This window comes from Thunnus thynnus, chromosome 8 (assembly GCF_963924715.1).
Source record: "Thunnus thynnus chromosome 8, fThuThy2.1, whole genome shotgun sequence".
NCBI lineage: Eukaryota > Metazoa > Chordata > Actinopteri > Scombriformes > Scombridae > Thunnus > Thunnus thynnus.
The window spans coordinates 346,030-362,143 of NC_089524.1; the positions used below are offsets into that span (position 1 = coordinate 346,030).

At 41.1% G+C, this 16,114-nt stretch overlaps 1 protein-coding gene across 5 annotated transcripts in view; it reads right to left on the reverse strand.

Moving 5' to 3' along the window:
• ptbp1b (polypyrimidine tract binding protein 1b) overlaps nucleotides 1-16,114 on the reverse strand; it is a 35,449-nt gene extending 19,335 nt beyond the window's left edge. The window contains exons 1-2 of one of the 5 annotated variants that reach the window (XM_067595972.1): nucleotides 16,034-16,114; nucleotides 10,190-10,223 (exon numbers count right to left, since the gene is read on the reverse strand). In XM_067595972.1, the coding sequence (XP_067452073.1) occupies nucleotides 10,190-10,223; nucleotides 16,034-16,041 (42 nt within the window). In that variant the 5' untranslated portion in view covers nucleotides 16,042-16,114. Of the gene's footprint in view, nucleotides 1-5,080; nucleotides 5,217-10,189; nucleotides 10,224-16,033 lie in introns of those variants that run through there. The other 4 variants (XM_067595969.1, XM_067595970.1, XM_067595973.1 and 1 more) reach the window with 4 other exon arrangements.

Genomic DNA, 16,114 nt, shown 5'->3' on the forward strand with positions numbered 1-16,114 from the left:
ACATGAATAATGGAGCAGAAACCTGAGTGCTGCTCTCTGCCTCTCCAGCTCCGTCTGTCTGTATCTGTATGTACTGTATATGTATGCATCTGTATGTATCTGTCTGTACTGTATCTGTCTGTACTGTATCTGTATGTATCTGTCTGTACTGTATCTGTCTGTACTGTATCTGTCTGTACTGTATCTGTATATATCTGTCTGTACTGTATCTGTCTGTACTGTATCTGTATGTATCTGTCTGTACTGTATCTGTCTGTACTGTGTCTGTATGTATCTATCTGTACTGTATCTGTATGTATCTGTCTGTACTGTATCTGTATGTATCTGTCTGTACTGTATCTATCTGTACTGTGTCTGTATGTATCTGTCTGTACTGTATCTGTATGTATCTGTCTGTACTGTATCTGTATGTACTGTATCTGTATGTATCTGTCTGTACTGTATCTGTATGTATCTATCTGTACTGTATCTGTCTGTACTGTATCTGTATGTATCTGTCTGTACTGTATCTGTATGTACTGTATCTGTCTGTACTGTATCTGTATGTATCTATCTGTACTGTATCTGTCTGTACTGTATCTGTATGTATCTGTCTGTACTGTATCTGTATGTATCTGTCTGTACTGTATCTGTATGTATCTATCTGTACTGTATCTGTGTCTGTATCTGTCCGTATCTGTCTGTACTGTATCTGTCTCTGTATTGTATCTATGTCTGTACTGTATCTATGTCTGTAATGTATCTATGTCTATCCGTACTGTATCTGTGCATGTCTGTATCTGTCTCTGTACTGTCTGTACTGTATCTATCTGTATGTGTATGTATCCGTCTGTACTGTATCTGTCTGTACTGTATCTGTATGTATCTAACTGTACTGTATCTGTCTGTACTGTATCTGTTTATCTGTATGTATCTGTGTATCTGTACTGTATCTGAACATCTGTCTGTACTGTATCTGTCTGTGTATCTGTCCGTATCCGTCTGTACTGTATCTGTGTGTATCTGTCTGTGTCTGTATCTGTGTCTGTACTGTATCTGTCCGTATCTGTCTGTACTGTATCTGCGTCTGTATCTGTCTCTGTATTGTATCTGTGTCTGTACTGTATCTATGTCTGTATCTGTCTCTGTGTCTATATTGTATCTGTGTCTGTATCTGTACTGTCTGTACTGTATCTGTCTCTATGTGTTTGTATCTGTCTCTGTACTGTCTGTACTGTATCTGTGTTTCTGTATGTATCTGTCTGTACCGTATCTGTATGTATCTGTCTGTACTGTGTCTGTACTGCACCTGTATCTGTATGTATCTGTCTGTACTGTATCTGTACTGCACCTGTATCTGTATGTATCTGTCTGTACTGTATCTGTACTGCACCTGTATCTGTATGTATCTGTCTGTACTGTATCTGTGTCTGTACTGTGTCTGTATTCATGTCTGTTAGCTGTGTCTGATAGCTGCTGACTGCTGGTTCAGTACAGACACTCTCAGCTCTGCAGATCAACAGACAAACATGATTATTGAGGATGTGCAGGTTCTTCTTCTCTTTGCTGTGATGAAGTCGTTTCTTCATCATTACTACTCATCACTTCCTGTCAGCAGGTGTTTAAGACTCCTGCTGCTCAGGAGTTTCAGCATATTCTACTTTATACTTCAAGTCCTCATATTTAGCATTAATAAACACTTAATACATGTCTTATAACACTATGTGCACTAGTGACTCACTTTCTATTTACAGTTCACAAATAAACAGACTAATCAATCACTTATTACTGGAAACTTTATTCTGCATATATTGGAATTGTTTGTCTTTATGTTTACATGTTTGTATATTTACATATTTGTATGTTTACACATTTGTTTACATGTTGGTATGTTTACATGTTTGTATGTTTACATGTTTGTCTATGTATGTTTACACGTTTGTCTGTTTACATGTTTGTCTGCGTTTACATGTTTGTCTTTATGTTTACATGTTTGTCTGTATGTTTACATGTCTGTATGTATGTTTACATGTTTGTATGTTTACATGTTTGTCTTTATGTTTACATGTCTGTATGTTTACATGTTTGTATGTATGTTTACATGTTTGTCTGCATGTTTACATGTTTGTATGTTTACATGTTTGTATGTTTACATGTTTGTATGTATGTTTACATGTTTGTCTGCATGTTTACATGTCTATGTTTACATGTTTGTCTGCGTTTACATGTTTGTCTTTATGTTTACATGTCTGTATGTATGTTTACATGTTTGTATGTTTTCATGTTTGTCTTTATGTTTACATGTTTGTATGTCTACATGTTTGTATGTTTACATGTCTTTATGTTTACATGTCTGTATGTTTACGTTTGTCTTCATGTTTACATGTTTGTATGTTTACATGTCTTTATGTTTACATGTCTGTATGTTTACGTTTGTCTTCATGTTTACATGTTTGTCTTCATGTTTACATGTTTGTATGTTTACATGTTTGTCTTTATGTTTACATGTTTGTCTGCATGTTTACATGTCTGTATGTTTACATGTCTGTATGTTTACATGTTTGTCTGCATGTTTACGTGTCTGTATGTTTACATGTTTGTATGTATGTTTACATGTTTGTCTGCACGTTTACATGTTTATATGTTTACATGTCTATGTTTACATGTTTGTCTGCGTTTACATGTCTGTATGTATGTTTACATGTTTGTATGTTTACATGTTTGTCTTTATGTTTACATGTTTGTATGTTTACATGTTTGTCTTTACGTTTACATGTCTGCATGTTTACATGTTTGTCTGCATGTTTACATGTCTGCATGTTTGTATGTTTACATGTTTGTCTGCATGTTTACATGTTTGTTTGTTTACATGTCTGTATGTTTACATGTTTGTATGTTTACATGTTTGTCTGCATGTTTACGTGTCTGTATGTTTACATGTCTGTATGTTTACATATTTGTATGTTTACATGTTTGTCTTTGTTTACATGTCTGCATGTTTACATGTCTGCATGTTTACATGTCTGCATGTTTACATGTTTGTATGTTTACATGTCTGTATGTTTACATGTTTGTATGTTTACATGTCTATGTTTACATGTTTGTCTGCGTTTACATGTTTGTCTTTATGTTTATATGTCTGTATGTATGTTTACATGTTTGTATATTTACATGTCTGTATGTATGTTTACATGTTTGTCTTTATGTTTACATGTTTGTCTTTATGTTTACTATGTTTGTATGTTTACATGTTTGTATGTTTACATGTCTATGTTTGCATGTTTGTCTGCGTTTACATGTTTGTCTTTATGTTTATATGTCTGTATGTATGTTTACATGTTTGTATGTTTACATGTCTGTATGTATGTTTACATGTTTGTATGTTTACATGTTTGTATGTTTACATGTCTGTATGTATGTTTACATGTTTGTATGTTTACATGTCTGTATGTTTACATGTCTGTATGTATGTTTACATGTTTGTATGTATGTTTACATGTTTGTATGTTTATATGTCTGTAGGTATGTTTACATGTTTGTATGTTTACATGTTTGTATGTTTACATGTCTGTATGTTTACATGTTTGTATGTTTACATGTTTGTCTTTATGTTTAGATGTTTGTATGTTTACATGTCTGCATGTTTACATGTTTGTCTGCATGTTTACATGTTTGTATGTTTACATGTCTGTATGTTTACATGTTTGTATGTTTACATGTTTGTCTTTATGTTTACATGTTTGTATGTTTACATGTCTGTATGTTTACATGTTTGTATGTTTACGTTTGTCTGCATGTTTACGTGTCTGTATGTTTACATGTTTGTATGTTTACATGTCTGTATGTATGTTTACATGTTTGTATGTTTACATGTCTGTATGTATGTTTACATGTTTGTATGTTTACATGTTTGTCTTTATGTTTACATGTTTGTATGTTTACATGTTTGTATGTTTACATGTTGGTCTTTACGTTTACATGTCTGCATGTTTACATGTTTGTCTGCATGTTTACATGTCTGCATGTTTGTATGTTTACATGTCTGTATGTTTACATGTTTGTATGTTTACATGTTTGTCTGCATGTTTACGTGTCTGTATGTTTACATGTTTGTATGTTTACATGTTTGTCTTTATGTTTACATGTTTGTATGTTTACATGTCTGCATGTTTACATGTTTGTCTTTATGTTTACATGTTTGTATGTTTACATGTCTGCATGTTTACATGTTTGTCTGCATGTTTGTATGTTTACATGTCTGTATGTTTACATGTTTGTATGTTTACATGTTTGTCTGCATGTTTACGTGTCTGTATGTTTACATGTTTGTCTTTATGTTTACATGTTTGTATGTTTACATGTCTGCATGTTTACATGTTTGTCTTTATGTTTACATGTTTGTATGTTTACATGTCTGCATGTTTACATGTTTGTCTGCATGTTTGTATGTTTACATGTCTGTATGTTTACATGTTTGTATGTTTACATGTTTTCATGTTTACGTTTGTCTTCATGTTAACATGTCTGTATGTTTACATGTTTGTATGTTTACATGTTTGACTTTATGTTTACATGTCTGCATGTTTACATGTTTGCATGTTTGTCTGTATGTTTACATATTTGTCTGCATGTTTACATGTTTGTATGTTTACATTTTTGTCTGTATGTTTACATGTTTGTCTGCATGTTTACATGTTTGTATGTTTACATTTGATGTTTTTTGTTTCTTAATGTTGATAAACTGAACTCTGAACTGTTAGTCGGATAAAACGACATTTAATGACATCACCTGGTGCTGTAGCGTGTTGTGATGAGGAAATGATCAACAGATAATAATCAATAATGACAATAAGCTTTAGTTGCAGCCCTGCTGTTCACCCAGTATTTAGCTCCCAGCTCGCTGCACGTTCAGAGCTGCAGTATTGATCACTTCATCGATAGAACACAACAGATTGATTGTTAGTTTCAACCTCTCAAACGTGAGAATTTGTTTTTCTTTGTCTTAAACAACAGTAAACAGAATGTTTGGTTCTGAACTGAAGACGTCGTCTTGGAACATTTTATAGAAACAATGGAAAGATGAATCAATAATGAACATAACTGTTTTTAGATCCTGCTGTGAGTTTCTGACGTGTGGAAAAGTCTTGCAGACTTGTCCAGACAGGAACCAGCGGGGTGAAACAGTGAACTGCTCCTTTAGCAGAGCCGCTCTGAGCTTCAGTTTGGTTTCAGATGACTCGCCTGAGGCCAGAGGAGGAAACAGGAGAGCTGATCATCAGAGGACTCCCCCTCCTCCCCCCTCCTCCTCCCAGCAGCCATTGCTCCCTGTCACTTCCTGCTCTCAGATCTCGGCTCTCCGGCCTTCATGTGGTTTTGGCTCAGATTCTGGTTTTGGTCCTAAAAGCAGCAGCAGCAGCAGGAGAGCGGCCGCGGTCAGCGCTCGGCTGCCGGACGCATACCGAACATGATTACTGAGGAGAGAGCTGAGGAATGTGAGCAAAGGCTGCTGGGAAAACAGGCGACGCCACACACACGTTCACACTGCTGCAGTTTCTCTTCATACTTTCACATCTTTTTGTAAAAACCTGCAGTGACGCACGAAAAACCTGAACTGTAGAAGACCAGAGGAAGAATTTAAAACATTTACTGAAGTAAAAATACTCAAACTGCATCACATCACAATAAAAACACACAAATATCAACCTGCAGCTCAGAGACTCACATCAGATCAGTCTATAAAACCCGTTTCCAACCACAATCATCGTCTATATTTGACCTTTTCATTGAGCAGCTGCAGGATGAACGAATGAATCTGCAGCTTCACAGACACAAGACAGCACGTCAACATCCGTCTCCATATCACCATCACATCACCATCATATCACCATCATATCACCATCATATCACCATCACATCACCATCATATCACCATCATATCACCATCACATCACCATCATATCACCATCATATCACCATCATATCACCATCACATCACCATCACATGTCAACTCTTAGAAAGTCATCACATTAACGGCCAACTGTGTCCCACTGTTACAGCAGTCTCATGTGCACATCTACTGTGTGATATACGGTAATACTGCGGCGACGCAGGACGCCACGTGATACACTGGAGAACCTGTATTCTCTCAGCGTTCTCTCAACGTTCTCTCAGCGTTCCCTCAACGTTCTCTCGGTGTTCTCTCGGGGTTCTCTCAACATTCTCTCGGTGTTCTCTCAACGTTCTCTCAGCGTTCTCTCAGCGTTCCCTCAACGTTCTCTCGGTGTTCTCTCAGCGTTCTCTCAGCGTTCCCTCAACGTTCTCTCGGTGTTCTCTCAGCGTTCCCTCAACGTTCTCTCAGCGTTCCCTCAACATTCTCTCAACGTTCTCTCAGCGTTCCCTCAACGTTCTCTCGGTGTTCTGTCAGCGTTCTCTCAGCGTTCTCTCGGTGTTCTCTCGGGGTTCTCTCAACATTCTCTCGGTGTTCTCTCAACGTTCTCTCAGCGTTCTCTCAGCGTTCCCTCAACGTTCTCTCAGCGTTCCCTCAACATTCTCTCAACATTCTCTCGGTGTTCTCTCAATGTTCTCTCAGCGTTCCCTCAACGTTCTCTCAGCGTTCTCTCAGCGTTCCCTCAACGTTCTCTCGGTGTTCTCTCAGCGTTCCCTCAACGTTCTCTCAGCGTTCCCTCAACATTCTCTCAACGTTCTCTCAGCGTTCCCTCAACGTTCTCTCGGTGTTCTGTCAGCGTTCTCTCAGCGTTCCCTCAACGTTCTCTCGGTGTTCTGTCAGCATTCTCTCAGCGTTCTCTCGGTGTTCTCTCGGGGTTCTCTCAACATTCTCTCGGTGTTCTCTCAACGTTCTCTCAGCGTTCTCTCAGCGTTCCCTCAGCGTTCTCTCAGCGTTCCCTCAACGTTCTCTCAGCGTTCTCTCAGCGTTCTCTCAGCGTTCTCTCAACGTTCCCTCAACGTTCTTTCGGCGTTCTCTCAGTGTTCCCTCAACGTTCTTTCGGCGTTCTCTCAACGTTCCTTCAACGTTCTTTCATCGTTCCCTCGTTCTCTCAGCGTTCCCTCAGCGTTCCCTCAGCGTTCTCTCAGTGTTCTCTCAGCGTTCCCTCAGCGTTCCCTCAGCGTTCTCTCAGCGTTCTCTCAGCGTTCCCTCAGCGTTCCCTCAGCGTTCCCTCAGCGTTCCCTCAGCGTTCTCTCAGCGTTCCCTCAGCGTTCCCTCAGCGTTCTCTCAGCGTTCCCTCAGCGTTCCCTCAGCGTTCCCTCAGCGTTCTCTCAGCGTTCCCTCAGCGTTCCCTCAGCGTTCCCTCAGCGTTCTCCGGACACCCGGCTGCTAGACATCAGCATCAGTAAACTGCAGCTTCGCTGCTTCTTCCACTGTGGTGAGAAACAACTACCAGGATTCTGATCTTCAGGTGATTCTACGGTGATCTAAACGTACTGATGAATATTAAATTCCATCTCTGCTGAGTCTGTTCCGCTAGACGCCACTAGACGCCACTAGGCTCCTCGTACTGGTCCCAGTAAATCTACTTTTCATCCAAACTGCTCCTCTCCTTCATGCTGCCACTAAAATCATTATGATCCAGATTGTAGCAGCTAGCAGAGACAACAGAGGACCGAGTGTCTCCTCTGAACCTCCTGACTAGCTGTTGTTAGCTGAGCATCATCTGTTCTGTCTTCTTCTTTAATCCTGTTACCTTCATGAAAGAGCTGCACTGAGTCTCCATATTTAAATAAGTGCAGAGATATTTCTCACATAACTGAGGAGCAAAAATAAACATCAGGCTCATTTCAGACGGAGCACGTGGATGTTAATTATTACCTCCTGCCTCCAGGTGTGAAGCAGCAGCTGATCAGCTGATCATGTTGCTCAACTCTTATTTTAATAAGATGGCTGATAGTTTTAACTGGAGCTGTAACTAACCATTATTTTCATCATCTTGTCTATAAAATGTCAGAAAATAGTGAAACCTGTCTGTTATACTGTCAGTCAGTTTACTGTCAGCTGCTCTATAGTGGTGAAACAGTCCTCAGATCACTTTATAAATAAAACTGAATTGAATATGTGACTAAAACTGTTATTTGCCAATTAATTTCTAGCACTAATTAATCTCTCATTTAAAAACAGCTCCAGGTTCCTTTTCAGCACTGACAGAGAGTCATTGATCATGTATTGATCATGTATTGATCATGTATTCCTACAGCTGTCAGTAGTGACGACTTCATGAGCTTCTTTAATGATTAATTAACCACCTCCTGCCCTCAACAGGCACAGATTTATCCATAAACACCTTAGAAACATCTGATAAACCTGACATATATTTAAACTGTTTCTCTCCAGTCGACCTTCCTGAACTAACGATGATTTGTTCATCTAAACCATCAACCTGTCTCTTAGACCCCATCCCAACTAGGCTGCTTCAGGAAGTCTTAACCTTAGTGAGCACTTCTTTACTAGATATGATCAATCTGTCTTTAGTAACAGGCTATGTACCACAGTCCTTTAAAGTAGCTGTAATTAAACCTCTTCTTAAGAAGCCTACTCTTGATTCAGGTGTTTTAACCAATTATAGACCTATATCTAACCTTCCATTTCTCTCTAAGATCCTTGAGAAAGCAGTCTCTAATCAGTTATGTGACTTTCTACATAACAATAGTTTATTTGAGGATTTTCAGTCAGGATTTAGAGGCATCATAGCACAGAGACAGCACTGGTGAAAGTCACTAATGACCTCCTAACTGCATCAGACAAAGGACTCCTCTCTGGATCAGCCTTTAGTGATGCTGCTATAGGCCTAGACTGCCGGGGGACTTCCCATGATGCTTCTCTGTATCTCCCTCTTTCTTTCTGTCTCAACCCAGCCGGTGGAGGCAGACGGCGTCCACCTAGAGTCGGTTCTGCTGGAGGTTTCTTCCTGTTAAAGGAGTTTTTCCTGCTGCTGATGGAGGAATGTTGGGTCTCTGTAGATTAAAGACTTGGGTCTAGACCTGCTGTATGTGGAAACAGACCTGAGACGACCTCTGCTGGCATAATGTACTGAGGTGTGACGAGACACAAACAGCAGGAGCTTCATTTATATGAAGCAGCGCAAACGGAGTCGCTGGTATTTGGTGGAAATATGACGTCTGAGAACCAGAAAGAGTTTCTGACACGTCGTCACCGTACAGCAGCAACGATTCGTCAGTTCATCCATGAGTTGATCAATATAAAAAGGGAACCAGCAACTACTCTGATAAATGATTCATCAAGTCTTTTTTGCCAAATATTTGATGGTTTGGTGAAAATAATCATCAGTTGCAGCTTCAGAGTTTTGGTCTGTTGGTCAGATGAAATAAGACGTTTACTGCCGTCACCTTCAACCTCAATCTATTATTGATTAATCGATCAGCTCTACTGTTTACCTTCATTAAACATACACACCAGTACACACACCAGTACACACACCAGTACACACATCACACTGGTCGGATTTAACTCATCTGCATCATTTTCTGCATCACAGTGAAAACACTACTGATATGTGAGATACACATTCACACCTGAAGCTGCCCAGTACAACCAGTCTGACCAGCTGCCACTGGGCAGCTCCACTGGGGCAGCTGGGGTTAAGGGCCCCTCGGTGGTGGGAACGAGGGAGGAGCCGGTTGGGAGCTCGCCTCTCTAACCTCTAGACCACCTAACGATCAATACATTTAATTATAATTATAATGAACTCTTAAAAACACCAAACAGTCTGTTCCCTTCCACAGCGGTGGCCCTGTCGTGTCATTTTAACACTTAGTGTTTAAAGTAGGAGGAACTGGGAGCACTGGCGGATCCCCAGTTTAACTCACTGGGAGTTGATTCTGGCAGACAGTAAACTGAACGCTGATGCCTGATCCTGGTCCTGGTCCTTTAACACCGTAATAAGTGTTTTTTGTTAACTAATCTGATTACCCTCAGAGTCGCTGTGGAATGTGACTAAAGAGCAAACGACTGTTGGAGCTTCCTGCCAGAGAACCGAGCGGCCGCAGACCCCGACACTAATTACACCAAAACCTTTGAATTGTTCCCAGATGGAAGCGCCTCCGTCCTGCGAGATGCAAATGAAAAGCAAAGTTCCTCAGTGACGTTCACAGCAGCAGCAAACAAACCAACAAGCCAGAAGAGGAAGAGGAGGAGGAGGAGGAGGAGGAGGAGGAAGGAGGGAAAGCAGAGGTGCCTACCTTAGTACCAACTGTTAAATCTTGGTGGACACTGCTGTGAAGAAAAGACAGCCGTGTTAGAAGCAGCAGGGAGAGAAACTAAATTATTTAAATTAAAATAATGAGGTTAAAGAGATGCTGTGTGGCAGGATGAAGCCCAGAGAAACCCAGCAGAGAGGAGCAGTAACGCTTCCTAACGTCCAGAAAACCTCAGAGAAACGTTAGTGAAGAACGACAAAGAAACGTCTTCAAACGTCTCGTTGTGTCCAAAAGCATTCAGGAAGCTCAGAACAGCTGATAGAAGATCTCTTTTAATGTAAAGAATTACTAATAAGATTATTCAATTAATAATGATAACAATCAGTGTTTCCCCGGGGTTGACTGGTTTGGCCTGGCAGGGGCGGGGGCGGGGGCTGGGGCGGGGGCGGGGGCGGGGGGAAAGGGGGGTACATTCGTGTTGTGTGTCTGTTAAGCACACAATATTATCTGCACGTCATCGGTATCGGCCGATAAAAGCTCTAAAATGAAATATCAGCATCGGCCATTTCTGCCGATTATGAGCAGCCTATATGTCGCCTTCTCCGCCGCCGCCGCCGCCCGACTGCTTCTCTCCGCCGACTGCTTCCTGCCGATGGTGGATGGAGCTGCTACGTTTGGCTGCACAGATAGGAAACACCTCAGCTGACAGGATGTACCACTCCGTTTGGAAAAAGAAAAACTTCTTCTTTTTGGTTTATAACGGCGGTTGTCAACCAGCGTATCAGGTGCATTAGCGCCACCTTCTGGTGCGGAGTGTAGACCAGAGATTAAATCCTACACATTAATCCTGTCTGTCTAATAAACTCAGTGAAAACTCTACTGCTGCTCCCACTTGGCAGGTTCATTAAAGTTTTAATGCTGAGCTCCTGAACTCCAGTCTTCCTCAGTTCTTCCTTCATATATTGTCTTTATTGATCATACTTAGTACAATCTATGCTGCAGGTATAATAGTCTCCTCAGCCAGCTGGTAATAATATGTACATATATCAGTATCTGCAACAATGAGTTGGAAATATCTGCATATCAGATATCAGTATGTTGCATCCTGGTGTCTGTGGTTACTTGTAAAGGCTTCAGTTAGAGCTGCATGATGTGTACGTAGATACAACGTAGATGCTAACTGCTAGCTGCTAAATTAGCCATCTTGAGTCACGACAGTCTCGTAAACCAGCGGTGGGCAAACAGCGGCCCGCGGACCAAATCCGGCTCTGCAGTGAACACGTTTGGCCCCCTGATCAAAACTTTAATATCATTTTTCACAAATCTACTGTAGAAAAGTGTAATAAATCTATTTTATTCTTAAATTAAAGAAACAAACAGAACATATAGGCGACGCCTCTCCACTGCAGCCGCCTGCTGTAAACAGTTCCAGTCTGTCCACCCACCACTTTACTGGATGGTCAGCTGACTGCGGATGGTCAGCTGACTGCGGATGGTCAGCTGACTGCGGACGGTAAACTGAAGAAGACTCCGTGCTGTGAGCGGTTTGTGTTTGTTAACGAGGTTTTATGGAGGATTGTAGTGAAACGTGTTCAGCCTGGTTGCTGACTGGTTGATGTATAGTGTTCATCTGTTAGTTCTGCTCTCAATCAATGGACCAGTTTTAAACTTTTCATGCGTCACTAGAGCCAGGTGAGAACGTTCTCTCCTCTCATTGGTCGGATGTGTCTGAGGCGGGAACGAGAACACAGTAAACAGGAAGAAGAAGAAGAAGAAGCTTCTATCAAATATGAAGAAGGCGACATGCTCGGTTGTTAGTGCAGGAACTGAACTGAAGAGGAAACAACCACCAGTTAATCAAAAAATAATCTGCAGATCAATCGATCAGGAAAATAATTGTTGGTTGCAGCAAATCAATGATGGATTGAACACGCTGCTGTGTGATGTCACACTGATGCTGCTGCTCTGCTCCAATCAACAGCAGCGACGGAGGAAGAAGTACTGAGATCCTTTACTGCAGTAAAACTACCAACACAGCCACGTAAAAATACTCTGTTACTAGTAAAAGTACATAAGTATTATGAGCTTGATGTAGTTAAAGTATTGCAGTAAAAGTACATAAGTATTATGAGCTTGATGTAGTTAAAGTATTGCAGTAAAAGTACATAAGTATTATGAGCTTGATGTAGTTAAAGTATTGCAGTAAAAGTACATAAGTATTATGAGCTTGATGTAGTTAAAGTATTGCAGTAAAAGTAGTGGTTTGGTCCCTCTGACTGATATATTATTATATATGACATCATTAGATTATTAATAGTGAAGTACTTCTGAAGTTCAGTAGTTGAGTAAAAAGCCAATAAGAGTTTTTTATCCAACCAGCTGATCAACGATCATCAACATGTAGAGAAGAGATATTACTGAGTTTATAGTGACTTTGCTGTGGTGAACATTAGTGTTAGCGGTGAGAGTATTGATCAGATAAAGATGAAATCCCAACGTGCCGTCCGGCTGGTCAACATGGTGACAGTAGTGCAGGACGACTATTAACATATTTACACAATGATTCTTGATCAACAATCATCAGAAATGTGGATTTAATGACTACAGCAGCTGGAACAGTCGATGACGTCACGTCACTGTGACACCAGCAGAGACGCTGAGCTGGAACAACATCAACAACATCAACAACATAAATAAACAGTCTGTGTGTTGTGTTCGGTGTTTGAGCTGCACAGCGCAGCAGAGGAGAGGCAGCAGACCAGCCGTTAACTACGCTCACTACTGTTGGTGCAATAAAACCTTCACATGTTCAACACCAGGAAGAGTAATTAGTTTATGTAACACACAAAAGATGGACAGACTCCAAAAACAACAACACTGCCGTCAGAATGTGCTAACAAAATAAACAAAAGATGTTTTTCTATCATCACACGATATATATGACGTCATATCACACAGTCCCAGAACCCAAAACCAGTACAACACCAGTCTGAAACACCAGGAACACTAACTGGACCAGCTGATGTTCATGTCTGGTTCTGACCAGCAGCTTCATGCAGATGATTTATTCCATATAAACTCAGTCTGGTTTCTAAATGTTCAGTTGAGACCAGATCAGCTGTTACATTTATGAATTTGATGAAATATATTGATATTTCCTGGAGTCTCTGAAGGTCTTTGTGTCGGAGACATTTGAGGACGTCGTCTTTGTGCATAAATCAAAAAACAGTTTTTAAAAAGTCGTCTGTTTTACTTCTAACGAGTTAAATCACGTGATTTTATCTCCAAGATTATTTTGTTGCATCTTTATTTGACAGATGAAAACTTGATGCTCCAGACTGTCAGATGTGATGATTTACTGGTTTTACTGGTTTTAAATGAAGCTTTAATATAACGTCTGACTGGATGAGTCGCTGAGTGATGAAGTTACACCATTGGTCGGCCAAATGCCGCCACTTCCTGTTTCTGTTTTAAAATTTAAAGCCCTGAAAGTTTCAGCCTGTGGCCTCTGAGACATTCTGAGTCACTAAATGATCAATAATAATCAATAAATAGTGGGCAGATTATCTGTGATCACCTTTTATTGATTACTGTTAGACTGTTTATGAGTATTGATACAGTATCAGATCATAAACAGTCAACAAACAACAAGCAGGACGAGTTCAATACTGCAACAAGATCATATCAGCCGGGGAGACTTATTGATCCAGCTCTATCAATCACTCATCAATATTTAAAAACGGCTCCATAAGTTCTACAGTAAAACGTTTAATCTGCGACGTCGACGTTTACACACAGAAACAATCTGCTGTCATTTACCCAGAAGAAGAAGAAGAAGAGTTGCGTTCAGAACGCAGTTCATAGAAATGTTTTATTGATCACGTGATTCTACACGTGATCGATCAGGTCTTCATCAATAAGGTACAAAACCGATGATGTCACAGAGATGTTGGATCGTATCGTATGGAGTTTGTCTGTACCGCCGACGTTTCTGTTCCAACAGAGTTTTGATCTTCATCGTCATCGTCGACGCTGAGCCGCTAAACACGGAAACGCTTCTTCTTCTTCTTCTCTGTTTCGGCCTCCGTCCAGACTACAACCAGCTTTTCCAAAGCGTCCTCCGGAGTGTAAATGTGGGAACGTCAGGTCGGTCTCAGAGCGTGTTTGAGGAAACGCCGTCGTATCGCTGACTGAACAGACGGCGGCAGCAGCGCCGCGTTTCATTGGAAGAAGAAGAAACATGACACTAATAATAATCTGGTCTGACAGCTTTAGTTATCGACCACCTTTCTCTGCTCAAACTGTTGCTGAAACAAACTAAATGTCAGGAAGTTGCCGTGGAAACGGAAACAGTAAACTGCTTCCTCTTCCCTGGTTTTGTGCGGCTGCTCGTCTGTCCTCTGCACATGCTCAGTAGAGCAGAACGACCTGTTGTGATGTTTTAATGTGACGGAGGAATCTGCAGAAACGCAGGTTGATTTTATCACGTCGTCGGAGTTTCTCTGAAGGGAACTAACTCATAGATTCACACCAAAACACAGGAACTTTAAAGGAATCAGAGTGAAATAAAGTCTCACAGAGCAGAAACAGAGCAGCAGCTACGTACATGTGAGTGTTTGAATGAATGCTTTCAGACACTGAAGTGATGGTTAAAGTAAATGAAAAACCGGCCGGTCAGGCTGAAGCTGACTGTAAACCAGATGGAGGAAGACCCCTCGGGGCACGAATGAGTCCTGACGAAGCACAAGAAGCAAAAGTATTCAGGACAGGAACTCCGGCTGCAGCTCGCAGGATCGTTATGATCATCCGCATTTTAACAATAAAATGTGTTCAGAGAGAGACGGCAGCTGTTGAAACTAAACATGCTGACTGTCTGTCTACAACTACTAATCCACCAATAATAATGTAATCCATATTAAATCCACACGTCGGTTCCTCAACAGCTTCAACTTTGATCAAATCAGCCAGTCTGACACCTTCAAACATTATATCACATTAAAACTCTGTGAAGGCCTGAACCCTCAGACATCTGAGCACCAGTTACTTCCGTTGGCTCTCATGCAAACACAGCTGAACTCCATTTCAAACACCGTCATTTAAAAACTGTCTCATCCACAAAACCACATTTACTGGAACATTACTGTCACACTAAGAACCAATAAATAAGAACCACTCAGTTCAGCACACATGAAGCTGCACTAATTAGAATAAAAACTTTCACTTTATAAGCTTCCTATGAGGCAAAAACAGCCAAACAAGAACATTAATGTTGTTTTCAGTGTAAATGACAGTTTAGCAGCATCTGAGCCGCAGTGAGTTCAGAGGGCGTCACAACTACATCCGTCATTTTCACAAACCAACATGGCTCTCACACTTTAAACCGACCAGCTGGGATCCTTCTTCAACACGGCTCACATGAAGGTTTTAGTTTTAATGAGTCTGAACTTTTAAAGTGTCGGACTCTGAAGGCGCCGCGGCGGACCGGAGACACCGGAGACACCGGGAAGCTGCGCTGGAAGTTAACCAGGCTGCCCGGAGATTCGTCCGGTAACTTATTCCAGAGTTCAGGTCACAGGTAAAAGCTTTTAAATCCCTACTTTAGTTTAAAACGTGTTTTCGCGGGTCAGCGAGGCCTCGGAGAGCCGCGGGTTGTGTTAGCGGAGTTCGGGAGCAGTTGGCCCGTTCCGAGGCTGCAGCTAACTCGGCTAGCTTAGCTTCCTGCTACCGCCGCAAACACAACTTTACCGACAGCGAAGCGAACAACAAGAACACCGGCTACTGGCGGGAAAAACGGCATTCAGTCACATATTCAAGTTATTGCTCTGAAATGCGGGTAAAACAGACAGAAAGTGAGTGTAATCAGGGAGCAGACGGTGGAGAACTCACCCGTCCATTGCACAACACGGAACTACAGAGCAACAGCTTCCAGCGGCCAACCGCCGCGGGTATAACCCGACAAAATGGCGT